Consider the following 22,503-nt stretch of genomic DNA (forward strand, 5'->3'; position numbering starts at 1 on the left):
CTGGCTATCAGAACTGAATGAACCTGACATATGCCTAAAAGGTTATGCAGGAATGCCAATAAAGATGTTGGATTCCAAGGAAGTTAGAATTAAATGTACAGATAGGGAAATGTGAGGAGTTTTATATGTTGCAGAAAAGGGTGTGCCATTGCTAAATCGGAAGCATCAAAAAAACAGGGATACTTTTAAACATGAATGCCCTAGAGCCACTAATTCTTGTGGAAAATGATGTTTGCAATGAGTTTGAGGATATCTTTAGAAGTGCGAAAGGCTGCTTAAACAATTTTAACCACTGAATAATTTTGAAAAAAGGGGTGAAAGTAGTTGTGCACAAAGTAAGACCAGCACACTTGATGTTGAAGATCAAGGTTAAGGAAGAGCTGGATAGATAATGCAGCAGAGGTATAATAGAAAGAATGTAAGCTGCTGGGTGGTTGTCCCCGGTGGTGATTGATAAAAAAAAAACGTATGGCAATCTTTGAATGTGTGTAGACTTGTGGTCTATACATGACGTCATATGGGTGGATCCCCATCCGCTTCCTAACATACAAGAAATGATATCTCTTCTACACGGCACCAAGTACTTACAATGATTGATTTGTCGAGTGCCTATCACCAGATTGAGCTCCATCCAGATTTGAGAGCACTTACCTCTTTGTGACTCCTTTTGGAGTATATAGATTTCAAAGGATGCCTTTGGTTTGGCGTAGACTTTTGCTGCTTTTCAGAGGTTGATGGTATTTTTATTTGGTGAATTGGGATATGTGAAGTATTTGCAAGATTATATTTTGATCTTCACTGCTATCCTTACCAGCATGTTAGATGTGTGAAGAAGGTACTCAGTATACTAAAGCACACAGGGCTTACTGTAAACATGGAGAACTATAGACTTACAGTGCAGGAAATATCATATTTGGGTCACATTATAAATGGCCATGGGATAAGGCCAAAGACAAGTTGGGTTGAAGCAGTTTTAGAAGCTCTGGCTTCTCATGATAAAGATACACTTAGGGCATTTCTAGGCCTTGCTGAATATTATTCCAATTTGTTGAGGTTTTTGTGACTGTGAGTGTTCCTTTAAGGGAATCATTATGGAAGAAGGCCTCCTTTGAATGGACACAGACACACAAGAGTGCATTTGAGCACATTAAACAAAATATTGCAGGGGCTCCGACATTGTGCATGTTTAACCCATGTAGTAAAATCACATTGATAACAGATGTGAGCACCAAAGGGTTAGGGGTCAGTTCTCGTGCATCTGAAGATGGTTATGATGTTGTGATTGTGTTCGGTACCAGGGCTGGAGAATAATTATTCGGCTGTGAAACGTGAAGCCCTGGCATATTATTGGGCAGTGACCCATGTCAGACAGACCACAAGCCACTAGTTCATGCCCTGGGATCGTGTGTGTGTCACCCAGAATAAATATTTGGGCTTTAGCTTTACAGAAATACAATTCATTGGTAGGGTATATGCTTGAGCTGAGGAATGTAGTCACCAGCTTGTGACTCCCTGTGGAAAGCAAGGACACTTTTCCTTTAGAGCGATTGCCCATCATAGCACAAGTGACAAAAGTGGGTATTATAGAATGGGGAAAGTGGCAAGAAAAGTGTGCTGCCATTGTTGAGATTAATAAAACATGTTGGAAGAAGGGTGACCTAAGAACTCATCAGGGAGAAGCACGCAGTTCGACCAAGTAAAACATTAACTGTGGGTGAATGGCGGTGCATTGTGCAGAGGAGAGAAAACAGTTCCGCCAAGTCTTGAGGTCTGAACTAGCTCATAAGCGTCAGGGAAACATATTGCCGGCCTAACAGGGATAATGTTGTGGAGCACATAGTAGCTCAGTGCAGTGAGTGACAAGTCACATATCACAGTCGAGCCCCGTTTGTGCAAAGTAAAAATACCAGCACAACCATGGGAGTAAATAGCCTTGGATATCATACATCCTTTTCCAAAGTGTTACCAGGGCAAGAGGTTCATGTTTGTCTTGATGAATTATCATAGCAAGTGGCCAACCGTAGAAGATATCACTGCCAAGCCAGAGGTGGCATTCTTAGATGGTGTTTTCAGAGTTGAGGGATTTCCCTCAGTAGTGTTGACTGATAATGGAGTTCAGTTCCATTCAAATGTGTTTGTTGAGTACTTGAGGAGTGCAGCGGTCAGGCGTGAGATGATGGCTTTGTACTGTCTCAGGCAAAATGGAATGGTGGAGAGGTTTAATCGAGTAGCCAAAGGGACACTACAGTTTTGGCTGTAATGTCAAAGTTAGATTTCGTAAGTGTGGTGAGAGATATGTGCATGGGCATATAGGACAATGCCACATTCCACCCCTGTAGTGTTGCTATGTGTGTCATTGAGGGGAAGGAAACTGGTGAGTGAGTTGGCACCAGAATAGTTAGGTACCCCAAGTCCTTGTAAAGTGAAAAGAGACGAATTGATCTGGAGGGCTGAGAAGTTCCAGGAAAGTGCAAAAAGTGGTTTGAGGAGATGAAACAGGTAAATGTAGAATTGTTTCAAGTGAATGCCAGAGTTGGAGGGAAAGGATTTCAATGTCTTAGTTCTCAACAGAATAGAGAGAATTGTTGGAACCTTTATATTCCTAGATGATGAAACAAAGTGGAGTGAGAGGCAGTTGAGTAAGTGTCATGAAGGAGAATAGAGAATGCTTGATGGCAGTAATGATATGTATAATGTATTGGGAGAGGATGAGGTTGAACACAATGTAAGTGGAGTGATTAGAGCAGGGACTGGAGAAAGTCCAGGAGAGATTCCAGTGTGGAATATGATGCAAGGATCATTGTGACATCTAGTATTGGTGGAGAACATGGTGATGAGCCAGGAAAAGAAGTGGAGCATCAGGTTCTTGTGTCTGGAACAGCAAGAAGAACAGAAGGGAAACGTTTTGATTCAAATTTGGAAAGAGATCATGGATGTTAAACAGCTGAACATTGCAGGAGTAAGAAGAGGGGAAAGGTTGCAGAGAGCTCCCTCTAAACTGAAAGACTTTGTGTTGAGTTTGTTGTCTAAGGGGGAAGGTGAGTTGTGGAGCAGTTCAGCACGCTGCCCAGCCTCTGTGTCCCGTGCAAGCATAGGTCTCCCCGTGCAGCGTTGGATACAGTACGGGTATCAAACTGACTGTAGTTGACATTGTGGGAAGAGACATAAGGCTGTTTGAGAGTGCCAAAGAGGTTGGGTGCAATGTGACCCCCTATAAAGACTGCAAATAAAGAGACACTCAACATACATCCTTTTCCATGCTTCCTACATCTTTCTTCCCCTTTGCCCTTCACAATAATCCTCTAATCCAATCAGCACCCCCTGACCATCTGCTTGCTGGGCAGTGGGGAATGTACTGGTGTGTACAGTGCAAACATGCTTGATTTCGACACTCTGTCTCATCAATTGTCTCTGTCTCTGTCTGCACAATTTGCAGGGTCAGACCTTTTTTTCGATCATTAATTTACTAGTATGACCTTCTAAAATGTTCAATCGCTTTCATACTTATCACTTTAAGTTGAATATTTCACCAGCATTCTATCATCAGAAGACCCACATACAACTTTCACAGGTTGAGTGTTAGGTGTTTACCTTCAACATGAACATATTCTAAGCGAACATGCTTATCTTGGATTTATAACATGTACTGGATGTTAATATACCTGCGAAGACAGTAAGACTTCACCATTAGGGTTCAGTATTGCTTTGAAAGTTAACACAGAAAATTGCAAATTAATTGGGCATCTTTGTTAACTTTCCAAGAAATGCTAGATAATGCTTACAGCTGTGAATCCCCCCAGATACAAATAATTTCAAATTTCAAATAGTGTGTGTCGCCAAACTAAGGTAGTTTTATTCATGAAGTAGTTTTAATGTTGCATGAAAAAATATGCATTACTTCCCATTGAGAGCAAACATTGCAACAAATCAATTGTGGGGTCAGTACTCAAAGTCAGCCCTTTCAGCATTGCTTAAGAAATTATGTCTATCAAGATGTCCATTATAATGAAAATGGTTCAGAGGAAATGCGCTGAACACTTCAACCTATTCTGAGATTATGTGGATAAGGTCCTTTATCTCCTTGTTGCTGACCTTGCATGAAGTGCTTGGTGGCTGCCGGAAGTGTGGGGGCAAGCATGGTGGGGTGAAATGGAATGCAGAAAAGGTGAGCAGGTTGTGAATTAATTTGAACGTTGGTTAGGCCATCTGGGTTGATGCAATTAAAGTGGTCTCAGGACTGTAGTTTGTCATGTGCCTGCTGCTAAAATGGGGTGTAAACTGGAGCCTGGCTGTCTGTAAATTCAGCAAAGCTCATTATGTGCCTGCAGTAGGTAGATGAAGATGGCTTTAGGGAGAAAGACATTCCAACATCTGAATCTGCTAATTAATTGAAACCAACAGAAGTTACATTGGAGTTATGCTCCATCACAAATGCAGGGTCGTGGCGTCACAATGCAAACCAAACACAAGCTCATCAAATCTCCCTTTGGTTTTAGAACTGTAGTTATTATTTCACACAGCATGCAGCACCATGCACTCTCTACCCATTCCCCCTCACCCTCCATTCACCTCACACTGGACAGGAGCCCCATCCTTCAGACAAACCCTATTCTAAAAAACAAGGTTCACACTTCTTTGGCCAATACAAAAGACTGAAATCTACCTTATGAAAGTCCAGCCCTTATCTATAACTAAAGGCACAAACAGATCATCTAGTATAAAGTTGCCCTGATAGTATGCCCGGCACACAGGATACTCCTGGCCTCAGGCTTCCAGGTACTCAACTTGAAAGGAATATCTGGTTATCCATACTACAGCTTGGGGTATTTACTCCTCCCCCTTCAAGTAATGTAAAGTTAATATTTCACCACAGCCAACTTGTGTTTCTTTGTAGATGAGCATTTAACTCTGGCTTTAATTTGCAGATGGCCCAATGCCTTTTTCGCAATATCTCTTCACTTGCTCAGTTAAAAAATGATTGGACTTCCTTCCAATCCTACTTCTCGGTTCATGGGTAAATAAGTCAGGTCATCTGTGTGTACATGTCAGACATACAATTTCACCCTCTTGCCAGGGGACTTCCCTTGTTCTACCCTTCTTTCCTTTAGGGGTTGCTGGTGGAAATATAGATAGATTGACTCTCCTCTCTCACCTCAGTGTACATGTCAAGCAGTTGATTGTACTCTCTCTTGCCAAGGGACTTGCCTTTTTCTATGCTTCCCTCTATTGGGGTGTGGTGGTGCAAAGGTTAGTTGTTAGGCTTTCCAGTACATGTAGTATTTAGTTTGTTGAAGTGAGTCCAACAACCAATCTCACACTTAATAGTTTGAGCCAAATAAGTAAATTTGTTTCTCACACACTTTTGGCCGCCGGTGATAATAGCGCACATTTTCCCCATTGGGCCCAATGGGGAATGAGGAATTCCCGAATGGGCCCAATGGGGAATGGGCACTAACCGTTCCGCCAAACCTGTGATCCAGCGCTAATAGCCCCGGGGGGGTTGGCGGTACGGCTAATAGCTCCGGCGGTAATCCCTACTCGTGATGAGGCCCTTTGTCTCAGTCAGTCAAAATAATGACAGTCTTCATCCTAGTAGAAGTCGTTTTGCTGTTAAAGGAGTATGGTTATCCAATCTACCCAGCCAGTCCAGGGATTCATTCGGAGATGAGTATCTTCTCTCCTCTCACCTGAGGGTAATTGTCAGGCAGCCAATTCAACTTTGTGCCCTGGATCTTGCTTTATCCCGCTTGCCCCTACCCCTGGGGAGTGCACTGTGTAGCCGGCTCACCTTCCTAGCCTCACAGGGAAAGGCTTCCTCCTGGGTAGAAGTGATTGACTCTCGTGATTTGTCCTTCTACATGGTCCCCAGACAGCCACCACCTACCTCCAGTTTGTGGGCTATACTACCAGAACACTTTGAAGGGCATGTCTGCTTCCTCACGGTTTGTGACACTTACTGACAAATTCCCAGCACCTATCAAACCCATGGATCAGTGTGACTTTTTGTAATTGTTCTTGGTGTTGTTTTCTTCATACAGTGACTGCCTTTGTACACTTGGATTGGCAAGGCCTGGATTATTTAGTAAATTCTTCTATACAGTAATTATTATGGGATTTCTGTGAATGGTTTACTTTTCAATTAGGCCCCATTCCTTCTGGATTCAAGGAATGTAGCATTGCAGCATCATCACATTCTGCGGATGCCAGAAGACCACAGATGTATGTGTGTAGCTTTTCCATCCAGTCACCATTTAAACACGTGATTTCTTCCCTGCAGTTCTCCCTTTCCCTTATCCATGCTTTAGATGTTGGCTGAACAATCATAGTCAGTGGATCAGTCCCATGATCTGCTTACTACTACACCGTGGCATTTTGGGAAACATAGTAGTCACTGAAGGCTTCTTTCCTCAGCCTGTATACGGGTGCTGGGCATTATGTTGTGACATTGTTACAAACATGAGGGTATGAAAACATCAGAAAATCCCACTCCATCCAGCTCTGAGCAGCTGCATTTTGGGTAGTGTCTAGACTGGCCAAGCATCCTGTAGTTCTGCACCCTCACAAAAAAGGAGAGTTGCTCCAACTCACTACAATGTGGATTAACCACCTGGCACGGACCAGGCTTATGCATGTATTTTGTACAGGCGTAATGGTCTTTTCGATAACTATTGTGCAGTACATTAAACAATGAGTTACATATCATTTGTAGACACTTTTTAAAGGTCCACGGCCTTCGAAAAGGACCACCATGTAGGGAAGACGACATTTTGATTGAGCTCTTCCTCTATTAATGTACTTTGTAGAATTTCAACATTTCACAATATGATTCCTAATGATCAACTGCAGTTCTGTTCCGAACATCATGTGAAAGGACCACAGTAGTTGTTTGAACATCTTCAACCTTTGAAATGAAGATGCATAACTTGCTACGCATGGAGAAATGTATACATGTAAATTTAGGGTACAAGTATATGCTGTGAAAAGTAAGAAGATATTGACCATATTGAACACATTTTTCTTTTGTATTTCCCTTATTATTTGCCTTCACCCAGATATGGTCAGACCTCCTCAGTAATGCATTGACTACATCTGAAAACGTCCCGATTATAGGATACTTAAATCTCTGGCCTTATAACCCCACTGGCAAGCAATCTGAACAGTTAAAACTCTATGCATAATATGGGGGTTTCTGTCTGGGTTATGGAAAGTCACTCACATATATGGGCATTCTCTCAATATCATCCTGTCAACTAGTATCCCTTTAAAGGTGATGTCCCATGTTGAGATCACCAACTTAAAACTAGCATGTGGCACCACACACCTAAGCACACACATAACGCCCACTAAAATACTTGCATTATTACCTTCAGAGCTCCTAGGACAATAACATTACTAGACTCCCATCATCCTTTTTTGACCAGGCCATTTCTGATTCTTGTCAAAATCTAAATGGCCTACTGGGTGCTCTGTACCAAAAGATCAACTGATCACTAGACATCCAGAAAAATCCAAATCCCCATAGAAAAGGGAAAATAATTGGTTTGACAATAAGGTCAACACACATAGGAAAACCTTCTGAAACCTACATCACAGCTGGAAGCAAATCCATATATTATCATGGAAAGAATATCCATTCCAGTGGATATCTTGCCATGCTCGGACAAAATAGAAAAACTTACTATCATAATAGACTCAGAACTTCCATTAAGACCTCCTTGGAAGTATTTGAAATCTTCAAGTGATTGAGTGCACCCCTTCAGATGTTCAGTATTATCACACGCTAGCAGGAAATTGCTGCTAAACTGTCCTTTTCAGTCAATGAAGAGTTCCAGTTGATTCTGGAGAACATCATAGGGAAAAGCCAAACTTCATCACCATCAGCACAGCTGCTGAGAACATTCCTGTATTCATCATTTTCAAACACACCTCCCCTACTGATATCTGCTTGATAGTTAATGTTATGAATGCCTATGTGGGAACTCCACCCTTGCTGAACACTCTTTATCAATGACAACGTTAACACCTTGGTACCTGCAATATTGTCTGGAACTTATCTGTCAGAATAGGCATTATCCCTGGACCGACCTTTCACAGGGTTTATCATATACCCTTGCCTTAACAGCAACAACCTGACTGACAAAAGTACTGGGGAAAAACACCACAGTATAGCTATCCAAATTTAGTGAAATATCTGACCCATTAAATGACAAACAGTTTGACTTCAGACCATTCAGAAGAATACATACAGCTTGCATTAGTACGTTGGAAGAGATCCTGTAAACACTTGACAGCCACTCATTCTTTGTACGCATCATGGTACATGACTGCATTTTATGATACCATGGATCACACCACACCCATTAACAGACTTAACTTCAAAATAGGAATGAAAGACCTTACCCTAAAATGGATCTCATCATTCCTTTCCGATCACACAACCTGCATTAAAGTAGGAGATCTACCCCAACAAGTCTAAACGTAGGCATCCCCCAGATATAAACAATCTTCCCCCTGGCTGTTCAATGCATACATCATACCGCTGGCATCCATCCACAATAATGTATCTCCAATTTTCCTGCTCTATGCTAACTATGCTAAAATAGCCTTCAAACTTCACAGTAATACTACTCCTCAGGAAAGGTCCCAAACTGCTACGCGGCAGTTCATGAGTGACTGTGCCTAAATAACCTTTGATTTGACTATGCAATGACTTCAATATTCATCTCTGGGTGTGGTTGCCTTACTTCCCACACACTACCATCCAATTGCCAGATTCCCTAGGACCCCTTACATCCCCTTCAATTTCACACAAAAACCAAGCCTTCATCCTCAACGTTGAACCGCCAAGCAACTCGTAAAGGGACAGAATCTCCTGCAAAGCTAACTTCAAACTTGACTTTCTGTGGAACATCATCCTTTTTTTGCAGATGGTGGCCTAGAAAATAGAATAGACAAGGTCACTTGTCCTGTCAACCCTACACTATTTAAAGTCCATGCATACAGACCTCACAAAACACTAGAAACACTGACTCAGCCTTATCTAAAACCACTCTGTGAGAAAGGTTGCAAGCCTCCACAAAAGAAAACCGATCATACCAGTAATCAAGACACTAAAATGGCTCACACTCAAAACCAAAATTGGTTTAGAATTCAGTGCTTGACCCACAGATGCCTATATAGGAAAGGAGCCAACAACCTCATTACTCTACTCACCTCCTATGCCCCAACTAATCACCCAAGTTCTAACTGTGAAAAACGCTTGACCCCCAAAATGTAATGACTAAGTGTTAGGCGGAAACCTGTGCAGTTCCCTCTGGGACCACTGCAAAAGATTTAGGACTACAGGCGTTGGCGGTGAACCCACTTGGTAGCAGTCTGCACCACACAGATTCACTTGGTAGCTGTGGCTGAGCAGTCAGACTTCTCTCAAGAAAAGTTGGTCAGTATGTGGAGTATACAACATAGGGCAATTCTTCACAGCAAGACAAGCAAACACGCAACGAGGCTTAGTGTAAAGATAGTAAGTTATTTATTTATAACACAACATCTATGGAAAACACTGAAGCAAATCACGGCAAACAAATCAAACACAATTAATCTACGAAGTAGAAAACGATCAATCCCCCTAGCAAAATATCGACAACTCTAGGTTCTACCGGTACCACTTATTTTCAGACAGAGGTGTATACCTCAACCTAGATGACACTCGAATATTAGTTAGGACGGGAGAGAAAAAGATAGGCAGGTTATGAAATCAACACAGTTCAATCCTATGCGGATAAAATGCAAGGCAGGAAGGCAAGAATCACAATAGATCGTAAAGTTCAGAGGCCAGGCCCACTCGGAGAGAGGCAAGGCGCGATGTCCCAAAAAAGTCTCTAGTGGAGATGCATTCAAGTCTTTATAGCAAATTGTTATCGGCAGATTGAACCAGTTCAGAACAAAGAAGGAGCAAAGCTTGGAGGCAACCCAGCGGAACGGAGAGGATTAAGACACCTCACTCGAACCGAACAAAAGGGAAGCCAGGCGGACACGGTACCTTGTTGTGGAGGGCAGCTCCGGAGGGGGCAGTTGTTCCTGGTGGTGGATGCACGTCGGGTCTTGGCCAAGAGTAGAGATGATCTCGTCGTCGAAGGAAAGTGAAGTCCGGTGCACCACCAGGGAAGAGACCAGCCGCGGAGTGCTCCGTCACAAGGCACCACCTTTTGGTCGCGGTACAGGGGTAGTGGCTATCCGGTTGCCGAGGTGCTCTGCACGGGCAATTCGACCACTGCGTCCTGAGGCAAATAAAAAGCAAAGGGGACTGGTTGTTCCCACCAGTCAGGGGAAGAGACTCTCCGGCAGGGAGATCTCCTCTGTTGTCGGGAAGTGGTGAGTCGGCTCAGCAGGGCTCCACCGGAGGTGTCGTCATTGCAGGTCGGCTCAGCGTTACCCTCGTCGGATTCTTAGGTCCTGTGGCGACTTCTGAAGATCCAGTCCCAAAAGTCCTGCTTTTATGCAGAAGACCCCCATTCATTCAGCCTAGCTATCAATCAACACATGCTAAGTGGTGAGCGGGAAGGCTCACCACCTGGGCCAATCACTCCAGAGTGCGACCTGAGTTGGCAAGGCAACTCGGTCCAGGGTGCCTAAACCCCCTCCCACACCCCTGAGGTAACCCAGACAGAATGGCACCACTTTGGAGGGTCTCTGTACAGAGGCCCGCCAAAAGTGGAACAAAGGGCTCAACCTTTGGTTTAGGAGTCACAGAGACGAACACAGACGCCATTTTACAAACCGAGTTCTGGCAGAAGATACCATCCGATAAACCTATTTACGATAAGTAGATCGGTGGTACGTTAGAGATTAACGAGAAAAAGTATCAATCTCCAACAATGGGACGAATCCCATAGGGTTATGCTCGGGGTCGAACATAACAAGTAGTTTCCACTGCCACCAGCCAAAACTCGACGAGGGGGGACGGGACAGTGCCCCCTCGAGTAACAGATCCAGGAGTAATCGAATTACCCCTACTAGTACGTCCTCAATAAGATGGTTGGTACTAGTTCTGTTAGTAAATTTAGGTCTAGTAAAGCCAATGGTGACTTTACATGCCCGGGGAGACAGTAGTCAGTCCCTGGGTATGGAGTCTATGGTGGGGGACCCGCTAGGGCGCCCCCGTGTTACAACACATAGGGTGCGGTGTAACACACATAGAAAAACATATGAGACCCTATGGAGTAAAAGACCCCATAGCCCATCGAACACATTGACATTTCAAAGGAATTACACACATACATGTCCAAGAGTGGGAGAAAAGAGTCTCACTCTTGGCAGGATGGAAAAAAACAAACTCCCGAAATCCAGCAAAGCTGCTGGGGGACTCACTAGGTTAGGAAATTCAGCCTAAACAGAGAATTCTCCCTAACACTCGCCCCCCCCAGACTAAGGGACAGGAGGATTTAATCCACTCCTGGATGAATCTCATACCTCTAGTCGATGACATACATCCTAGAGAGACCATCAGCATTTTGGTGGTGACACCCTGACCTGTGCTCAATGGTGAAATCAAACCCTTGCAGGCAGATCGACCATCTCAATAGTTTTGGGTTCTCCCCTTTCATTTGCATTAACCATCTCAAGGGTTGGTGGTCAGTCTGAATAACACAAGTAGAACCATACAAGTACGGCGTAAACTTCTTCAGAGCCCACACGATAGCAAAGCACTCTCTTTCGATTGTTGCCCACCTTGTTTCAGGATCCTTCAGCTTGCGGCTGATGAAGCAAACGGGGTGCTCCCTACCTTTACCATCCAGTTGACTGAGTATGGCACCTATCCCTACATTGGAAGCGTCTGTCTCCACAATGAAGTGTTGGCGGTAATCAGGAGCTCTGAGTACTGGGGCTTGGCAAAGAGCCTGTTTCAGGTTTTCAAAAGCCTGATTGCACTCCTCGTTCCATTTAACCTTTTTAGGAAATTTGGGCGAGGAGATGACATTCAGTGGAGAAGCTATGGTCCCATAGTTCTCTATGAAATTCCTGTAATACCCAGTGAGGCCTAGGAAGGCTCTCACCTGGGTTTGAGTTGTCGGTGTTGTCCAATTTTGCACAGCTTCAATCTTACTGAGCAAAGGCCTTATTTCTCCCCCGCCTACCTCATGCCCAAGATAGACTACCTTACTCTGTCCAATTTGGCATTTACTTGCCTTTATGGTCAGATTGGCTCGTCCAAGAGCCTGCAAAACATCTCTCAGGTGGATTACATGTTCTTCCCAGGAATTGCTGAACACTGCGATGTCATCCAAGTATGCCATGCAGAAGTCCTCCATCCCATTCAGAACCTGGTTTACCATCCGTTGAAACGTAGCAGGTGCATTCTTTAGTCCGAAAGGCATTACCTTAAACTGGTATAAGCCAACGGGGGTAGAACATGCAGTTTTCTCCTTGGCATGGTCTGTCAGGGCTATTTGCCAATAGCCTGACGTCAAGTCAAATGTGCTGAGGAACTTGGCAGTGCCAAGTTTATCCACCAACTCATCTGTTCTTGGCAAAGGGTGGGCATCAGTTGTGGTGACTGCATTAAGAGCTCGATAATCCACGCAGAATCTAAGTTCTTTAGATCCGGCCTTTGGTACTAACACAACTGGGCTAGACCATGGACTAGTAGAGGGCTCTATTACCCCGAGATCAAGCGTCTTGCTGACCTCACCTTTGATGTGGGTTCGTACGTTTTCTGACATGCGGTATCCTCTGCTTTTGACCGGCAGACAGTCACGAGTGAGTATGTCGTGCTGGCCCCAAGGGGTCAAGCCTGGTGAAAGCGAGAATAGAGAGGCAAACTGATTCAACATAGATTTGCACTCTTCTTGTTGCTCGGGTGTCAGATTGGAGGAGAGATTCACTCCTTCAATTTTTTCATCTAAAGGTAAGCCTCTGAGGAGATCCGGAAGAGCTTCACTCTCTTCTTCTTCCTCGGATGATGCTAGAAGCAACGCTCCTACATCAGGTCGTGAGATATACGCTTTAAGTCGGTTGGTGTGAAAGACTGTCGGAGCCTCCTTGGGATTGCCCAAGTCCACCAGATAGTTAACCTCTCTGAGTTTACCCACTACTCGGTAGGGTCCCATCCACTTATCTTGCAAGGCCCTCTGCCTTGTTGGGATCATAACGAGAACAAGCTGGTCTTGAGCGAACTCAACCATGTTAGCCTTTTGATCGTGCCAGTGCTTGACCAATGCTTGTCCAGCTTTCAAGTTATCGCTTGCTTCCATCATCATGTGCGACATTCTCCTCCGGAGACCTATCACGTAGTCAGTCACTCTGACTGGCTTGGGGGAAGGAGCACTCTCCAACCCCTCCTTAATCAGGGCCAATGGACCTCTGACGGGATGACAATAGAGTAGTTTGAAGGGAGAGTAACCTACTCCCTCCTGAGGGACTTCTCTATAAGCAAAGAGAAGGCATGGCAATAGAAGGTCCCACTTACGCTTAAGGGGTTCCTCTAGAGCACCTATCATGCTCTTCATGGTTCGGTTGAACTGTTCTACCAACCCATTGGTTTGTGGGTGGTAAGCCGTTGAGAACTTGTAAGTTACTCCGCAGGTTTTCCACATGGCTTTCATGTAGTGGGACATAAAGTTTGACCCCCTGTCAGAGATTACTTCCTTAGGAAACCCGACCCTGGTAAAAATACCAAGGAGGGCCTTAGCCACAGCCGGAGCTGTAACAGTCCTCATAGGAATTGCCTCAGGATACCTAGTAGCATGGTCTACTACAACAAGGATAAACCTGTTGCCTCAGGAGGTTGGAGGATCAAGGGGACCAACGATGTCAATCCCTACTCTCTCAAATGGGACTCCCACAACTGGGAGAGGCACTAACGGTGCCACGTTCTTGGATCCAACCTTATCAGAGATCTGGCAGGTGTGGCAGCTCCTGCAGTGTTTTTCTACTTCGGCCCCCATCTTTGGCCAATAGAAGTAGCGCGAGAGCCTTTCCTTCGTCTTCTTGAAACTCAAAGGACCAGCCAAAGGAATCTCGTGGGCTAACTGCAAGAACTGTGGTCTGTTCTCTTGGGGCACTACAAGGCGTTTGTAGTCTCCAGGTGCAGACTCGGTCGGTTCACTGTAGAAGAGGCAATCTTCCCAGTGCAACCTGTATTTCCCAGGCTCTTGCCCTTCAGCCTGAGCTTCTGCCTGATGGCGAAGACCTTCCAGAGTTGGACATTCTCTCTGTCCCTTACTGAAGTCTGCCCTGCTGGGTCCACCTTCTGCCAGTAAAGACTGCAGCTCAGGATGGTCAACAGGATCCAGATCTCCAATGAGTTCCTGTCCTTCCATTAGCTCTTCCTCAGAGTCTAATTCTACCACGCAGGGTTGTACCTCCCTCTCAGCCTCGGCTGGAGGTGGAGTTACGGGTGTGACGTTGGACAACCGCGGGGAAGTCCGTGTCGGCTGCACTGGAATGCTGGCTGCTGGTTTCGGGATAGAAGTCTTAGGTTTCCCTTTCGCTTCTGATTTCTTGGAGACAGCGGCCGACAATTCCAGTGAAGCAGGAGTGATATCTTTCTTCATCATCTCCTGGAGAGTTCCGCGCATGGTCCTCTCTCTTGCGGGTCTGGTTAGCTCCTGTAACCGTTTACTAGGAGGTCTGGGAGTATGCGATACAACTCCGAGAGTTTTCAAATCGTTACCCAACAGTACGCGTCCTGGTACCTCACTCTGTATGCTGACAGGTATCTTCACAGTCATGTCGTTACACTGGATGGGAACTGGTAATTGGGGAAGCATCTGCACAGGCCCTCCAGCTAACTTGGTGAGGCGTTTGGGTGCCTTAGCAACATCCTCAGCCTGAAAAAACGATTTATCCACCACAGTTATGCTGGCCCCAGTGTCCCTAATGGCAGGAGTCTCCTGACCATTCACCTGGACACTGTCCTTATAATACTCTTTAGTATTATCGGGGATAGAATTATAGACATCTAAATTCTGTTGTTCCCACAACCCCAGAGATACTAAAGAAACGCTGGCTGAGACTCCAATGGGTTCGTCAGCTAGCAGTAGAAAGTTTCCACTTGCCATTTGGACTTCCTCCTCTGGAGCGAAGGCTAAGGAGACAAGCTGGACCCCTGAAGGTTTACCCTTACATCTGGGATCTCCTTTCACGTGGTCAGTCGAGCCACAAACAAAGCATTTACCGAATGCTTTCTGGAATGGTGGCTTGTTCTGACCTCCTTCCGGTTTGGCACCAGAAGACACACTATTCTGCTGTGGTTTTCCCGGTGGCTTACCCTTCTGGTTTTGTTTGGGGCCCTCTTTGGAATGTGAGTTATTCGAATTCTCTTTTGAGTCTTTTTAGGCTGTTTTCCCTCATCCTTTTTCTGAGTTGCCCCAGAATCCTTATGAGTAGCCCTGTTGGCAACCCACAAGTCGGCAGCCTTAGCTAGTGCCCTGGAATCCAATTCCTTCGAATCAGCCAAGTGCTGTCTGAGCTCAGGAGAACAGGCATCATAAATAGACTCCAACATAAAAAGATTTCTCATACCCTCATAAGTGTTCACTTTGTAACCCTTAATCCATCCCTCTAAGTTTTTCAACCCTTCACTCACCCAGGTAGCCCAAGGGGTACCATCATGCTTTTTGAGGGTTCTAAACCTCTTAAGATACTGGGAAGGGGTCTTCCCGAATCTAGCTATCAAAGGTAGTTTCACACTTTCGTAATCCGTCTTATCCGCCTCCCCCAACTCCATTACCACATCAGTCGCAACAGGAGGGAGCCTAGAGAACAACCAGGGAAGCAACGCATTCCCGGTGATGTCCTGGAGCCCATGATTGTATTCAAACAGTTTCAACCAATCCAACACATCCAATCTCGGTTCCTACATACCGACTAATTCCTTCGGCATCCGGGGTCTTTTGGGACTGGAGCTCCTAGAGGAACCAGAGGAGAGAGAAGCATTTTCCATGGACAACTTTTTCATTTCTAACTCGTGATTAAGTTCTATTTCTCTGAGTCTTAACTCAGCTTGCTTCTGCTCAGCCTGGGCATTCATCCGTCTGAACTCGAGCTCTCTGCACCACACAAATTCACTTGGTAGCTGTGGCTGAGCAGTCAGACTTCTCTCAAGAAAAGTTGGTCAGTATGTGGAGTATACAACATAGGGCAATTCTTCACAGCAAGACAAGCAAACACGCAACGAGGCTTAGTGTAAAGACAGTAAGTTATTTATTTATAACACAACATCTATGGAAAACACTAAAGCAAATCACGGCAAACAAATCAAACACAATTAATCTACAAAGTAGAAAACGATCAATCCCCCTAGCAAAATATCGACAACTCTAGGTTCTACCGGTACCACTTATTTTCAGACAGAGGTGTATACCTCAACCTAGATGACACTCGAATATTAGTTAGGACGGGAGAGAAAAAGATAGGCAGGTTATGAAATCAACACAGTTCAATCCTATGCGGATAAAATGCAAGGCAGGAAGGCAAGAATCACAATAGATCGTAAAGTTCAGAGGCCAGGCCCACTCGGAGAGAGGCAAGGCGCGATGTCCCAAAAAAGTCTCTAGTGGAGATGCATTCAAGTCTTTATAGCAAATTGTTATCGGCAGATTGAACCAGTTCAGAACAAAGAAGGAGCAAAGCTTGGAGGCGACCCAGCGGAACGGAGAGGATTAAGACACCTCACTCGAACCGAAAGAAAGGGAAGCCAGGCGGACACGGTACCTTGTTGTGGAGGGCAGCTCCGGCAGGGGCAGTTGTTCCTGGTGGTGGATGCACGTCGGGTCTTGGCCAAGAGTAGAGATGATCTCGTCGTCGAAGGAAAGTGAAGTCCGGTGCACCACCAGGGAAGAGACCAGCCGCGGAGTGCTCCGTCACAAGGCACCACCTTTTGGTCGCGGTACAGGGGTAGTGGCTATCCGGTTGCCGAGGTGCTCTGCACGGGCAATTCGACCACTGCGTCCTGAGGCGAATAAAAAGCAAAGGGGACTGGTTGTTCCCACCAGTCAGGGGAAGAGACTCTCCGGCAGGGAGATCTCCTCTGTCGTCGGGAAGTGGTGAGTCGGCTCAGCAGGGCTCCACCGGAGGTGTCGTCGTTGCAGGTCGGCTCAGCGTTACCCTCGTCGGATTCTTAGGTCCTGTGGCGACTTCTGAAGATCCAGTCCCAAAAGCCCTGCTTTTGTGCAGAAGACCCCCATTCATTCAGCCTAGCTGTCAATCAATACATGCTAAGTGGTGAGCGGGAAGGCTCACCACCTGGGCCAATCACTCCAGAGTGCGACCTGAGTTGGCAAGGCAACTCGGTCCAGGGTGCCTAAACCCCCTCCCACACCCCTGAGTTAACCCAGACAGAATGGCACCACTTTGGAGGGTCTCTGTACAGAGGCCCGCCAAAAGTGGAACAAAAGGCTCAACCTTTGGTTTAGGAGTCACAGAGACGAACACAGACGCCATTTTACAAACCGAGTTCTGGCAGAAGATACCATCCGATAAACTTATTAGGATAAGTAGATCGGTGGTACGTTAGAGATTAACGAGAAAAAGTATCAATCTCCAACAATGGGACGAATCCCATAGGGTTATGCTCGGGGTCGAACATAACAAGTAGTTTCCACTGCCACCAGCCAAAACTCGACGAGGGGGGACGGGACAGTGCCCCCTCGAGTAACAGATCCAGGAGTAATCGAATTACCCCTACTAGTACGTCCACAATAAGATGGTTGGTACTAGTTCTGTTAGTAAATTTAGGTCTGGTAAAGCCAATGGTGACTTTACATGCCCGGGGAGACAGTAGTCAGTCCCCGGGTATGGAGTCTATGGTGGGGGACCCGCTAGGGCGCCCCCGTGTTACGACACGTAGGGTGCGGTGTAACACACATAGAAAAACATATGAGACCCTATGGAGTAAAAGACCCCATAGCCCATCGAACACATTGACATTTCAAAGGAATTACACACATACATGTCCAAGAGTGGGAGAAAAGAGTCTCACTCTTGGCAGGATGGAAAAACACAAACTCCAGAAATCCAGCAAAGCTGCTGGGGGACTCACTAGGTTAGGAAATTCAGCCTAAACAGAGAATTCTCCCTAACACTAAGCTACAGGGGAAAACCTTTGAAGTGTCTGCCAATACAATGTTGAATTATTTACCCACTTGTCACAGAAGTGAACCCAATTGCCAAAGGTTACAGAGAACCATTTCCACTGTTTGCCTTCAGTAAGTCTCAACCCAGGATCACGCTCTAAGTATACGCTGGCCAGATACAATGTACACCTCTTTGTTCCCCCACAAAATCCACCTTCTATTTACTGTTGTGCTTTGGTGTTTAGTCTATTTATATAATATGATACTCTGTACAGTGAAACCGGTGTTTAACTACACTTCCCTGATTAAATAGATTTGTGCATGGTTTATGATTTCAGTTTTGTCTTAATGCCCTCAGACCTGTAGATAGTTGATTATTATATTTCTTACATCTGATTGTATGTCTTTTATGTTAAAAACTGTGCATTATCCTATCACTTTAGTTACATACCATTTCATATTTTCAAGTGTGTGTGTGTGTGTGTGTTTGTGTGTGTGTGTGTATGTGTGTGTGTGTGTGTGTGTGTGCTGTGCGTGTACGCAAGTGCATACACATGTGGGCACCAGATCTACCGGAGCAAATCTGCAACTCTGGTTTTGACAGAATTTGCATTGGAGATCCAGAACTCGATTGTGCATCGGAAAAGGAGCACATATATGTGGTGAAGGTACAAATGCTTGTTGTACCATTTGTTCTCCGTAGATAACCACCTTTTTGTCTCTCCACAGCTGTATGACGTTATTCCACATATCATGGATCATATACCAGGACCCCACCACAAAATCATCAGCTATATGGATGATCTTTTAAAATTTGTGTCGAAAAGAGTTCAAATAAACCAGGATACACTGGATCCCAGCTCTCCCAGAGACTACATTGATTGCTTCCTCAACAAAATGGGCAAGGTAAGTGTTTGAGAAAAACTAACAAACAGCAATTTCTAGATGATACAACATCAGTAGATGTTATTGCAAACCAGGAAACATTGCATGAACGTTAACGGATATGTTACTACTAAATTAAAACTCTTCAAATAAAAGCAGACATCAGGACTACGGGTGGATACACACATATTAGACGCAGTACGCTATCGTTATCAAAGACATAACTTCACACCCACAATGATGGATTTAATAATCCAAGTATATCATGCACAATATAAAGATGCAAATGAGAAGAGGGACCCCGAAAAAATACAAAAGTGTTAGTGACTTCGGGAAAACAGAATCTTGGATACATACTTTAAGTGCTAGAAAATCGGATAAAGCAAAACCCCTTTATCTCCGGAAAGGGATTCTCCCCGCTATCTGTATGGACGCTCGATTTAACAAGCTATATAAAGAAACCAGCCAATACGGCCTTCTTTTGACACCATATGCCTCTTCACTTATATTCTACACATGTGATGCTGTAAACCTACATATTACGAATAGTCAGGATCCTCAAGTGTTTAAATCCAAACCATCATTGGCCTTGAAAACGACCAGCATGTCGAAACACATGTCGGCTGTTCACAACTGAATTAAAGTCATCAACTAATCTGTTACACTTGTAGTAACCTCAATTACTTTACTGGTGCAGAGCGCATCGCCATCCCTTACCCCATTATTGTACCCCTTTGTGACAGGGCAAGGAACCTGCCCTTTCTGGGAGGAGGGTAACGGGGCTTCTCAGCATAGGGTGGGAAGCCTACCAGGGTTTACAAAAGAGGTGGGGCATGAGAATTAGGAGGACATTAGCCCAAATTGCTAAATAATAATGATTAATGAGAGATTATGTAGAAGATACCTGCCAATTGGTTTGAACATACCATCTTCAAGAACGATCAGAAAGTTATCAGAATCATTGTGACCTCTTCTCATCTCTAATCAAGAATGAGTTAAGGGGTCATTCAATGAACAAGTAGAACTATCATCAAAGCAGGTGTCAAAACGTCTTGCAAAATATGCTGAAAAGCACTAGTTTGCATTTAAAAATAAATTACACAATTTGTCATCAGGCATTAATAAGATGAAAAAAACCAGAGGAAAGTGCAAACCTTCTCCTAAGAGTTGGTGAGAACGTGTACATCTTCTAAGAATAAATCATAACACAAACGGAGCAAATGTTCTATTGCCACTTCAAAGATTAGCAGAGGTGTCACATGTACAAATATTGCAAATTGATTTAAACTGAAAACCTGAGAAGAGGGGGCAAGCGACAGCAACACTGCTCTTGTAGTCTCAAAAAGCAAATCTTCAGGAAGCATTGACTCAGAAGTACTGGCTATACAAGGAAGCCACCTTCCTTGAGCAAACATACACAGCTACTATGAGGGAAACAATTTGGGGTGAAGAGGGGCAGAAGGGAGAAACACAGGGATAGCAGGAGAACAAGTAATACCAGCATCCCTTTAGACCCAAAAGTAGATTGTCTCCTGCAAATAAAAGCTCTGCGGAAACAGAATATTATGTATCCTAACCACAAGATACTGTTAAGTTATTACATTCACACATTTACCAAATGCCATGTTCTCAAACCAAAACCGGCAGCACAACCACAGTGGTTGTCACTACACGCAGTGGTTACACAGAATCTGGAAATACATGAAATTTTTCCCCGGACATTGAAGTTGCTTTTACATTGCATGTGCTACATTAGGATTCGAAAATTCAGCAATGTATTTCTTGCACCTCCTGAAGTCTGCATAATTTTCTTCCTGGCCAAAAACAGTGTGTGGGGTCAGCAATAAGGCCCTTGAAGATCCAAGTGGAAAAACAAATGAGCTCAATTGGGAAAACACATGGCATACCCTGTAGCAAATTGGTACTGTACCTAAACAGGTTTATCTACACACGCAGTTTCAAAGTGGTCAGAAAAGGTTTTGGTGATATTGCTAAGTCATGTACTGGACAGAACATTGTAAAGGTGAATGCAAGGTGTAGAAAATGTCACCTTGCAACGACCTCCCACTGGGCATAAAGCTGTTCCAAACAAGTTTTAAAGTAAAGTACATTTCTTGCTAACATTTAATGTAGTCTATTGCTGTTAATTTCACACAATGTTTAAATATGAATGAACTTTATTAATGCATAAGTGAATCTCGACTACATATGCCCAACACATTTTGGGTTACACCATCTTCAGGAGCTGTAGACGTCCAGACAAAGACTCTAGAAAAAAAGAATCTTCAAACCTCAATGCAAAAGTACCTGAAAATGCACAGTCATTACTAGGTCTACTTACCTGGGAGATTAAAGTAACAGCCCTATAACACCAAAATACGAACCCAAAAAATCCTAAAATATAATAAGCATAAAACACCCGACATAATTCTTCAACTTCTTCACAATAATAACTGGAAGGAGTGCACAATATGTTTTATTTTTATTTTTTATTTTTAAAGGAGAGGCCCAGTTATGAACCATAAACAGCAAATAATACTTAAGAAATGATTGAGGTAGGATTTAATCTAATCTGGGTTCCGCCTGGATGATAACTGTCAAAACGTAATCAGAGTCAGCAATTTGGGAGTCCCCAAATCCTCAGAAAGGATACACAAAGATGTAAATAAATGCTTCTTGAGTGTTTCCTCAAGAAGTCACGTTCGTTTCTAGAATAAGTCCATAATGGTTCTAGTGTTAATAAGTAGATATTTCTGAGTCTCAAAGACCATGGGGTCAATGTCTGTCCCATGCATATCCAGTCAATTTCTTGTCATAGTAAACTTGTCCCGTTCATGACGTGGCCATTTGACTGTTTGTAAAAGCTGAAAACAATTCTATGCCACATTGTTTCCTGTTCATAGGAAATGGTGGATTTCGAATCTCAGGATGTAATCTTTCACTATGTTAAGTTCATGGTACTCGTGCCTTATGGATGGCCTTGCATCAATACATCACTCCTCAGGGGCACTTAATGAAATAGACTATGTTACTAGTTATGCACGTAGCATAGCTCTTAAGTTTAATGTTATCTTCAGTGTAAGGATGGATGATTGTATTACCTGTAATGATGGCATGCCAGTGTCAGAAATGTATGCACCGATATGTGCCCTTTTTGGCTGTTCCAAGAAATAGCTCTAATTCTCTGGGAGATTGGCCTGTACTGGAAAAGGTGTAGTCAGTTTGGAGTCACTGTCAATTATACTCTCAATCCTCAAAAACATGTTTATGCATGTTTGGAGTATTTATATATCATGTTCAGGGTGGGAGCCTCTTTTTGCTGCTTTTTCTTGCAGCAACTCTAATCGTTGTCTTTGAGCCACAGTGACTCAAGTTGTGTACGTTCCTTTGAAGACATTTTAAATACATAGTTTGTTGGCTCTTAATTAAACATTTAGCCTGAGACAATACATTTATGCCATGAGCGTATCATCGCGCTTCATATTACGTAACAACTATTTGAGGTGAAAGCATCAGAAATGCAGTAGATTATTTATTTCAGTTT

The 22,503-nt window shown here is 44.1% G+C and overlaps 1 protein-coding gene across 2 annotated transcripts in view; it reads left to right on the plus strand.

Moving 5' to 3' along the window:
- LOC138566773 (cytochrome P450 2G1-like) overlaps positions 1-22,503 on the plus strand; it is an 899,512-nt gene that overhangs the window by 584,879 nt on the left and 292,130 nt on the right. For both annotated transcript variants that reach the window (XM_069644420.1, XM_069644421.1), the window contains one exon: positions 18,804-18,980. In XM_069644420.1, coding sequence (XP_069500521.1) covers positions 18,804-18,980 — 177 coding nt within the window. The remainder of the gene's footprint in view (positions 1-18,803; positions 18,981-22,503) is intronic.

This window comes from Ambystoma mexicanum, chromosome 2p, assembly GCF_040938575.1.
Source record: "Ambystoma mexicanum isolate Mex_15411 chromosome 2p, UKY_AmexF1_1, whole genome shotgun sequence".
NCBI classification, from domain to species: domain Eukaryota; kingdom Metazoa; phylum Chordata; class Amphibia; order Caudata; family Ambystomatidae; genus Ambystoma; species Ambystoma mexicanum.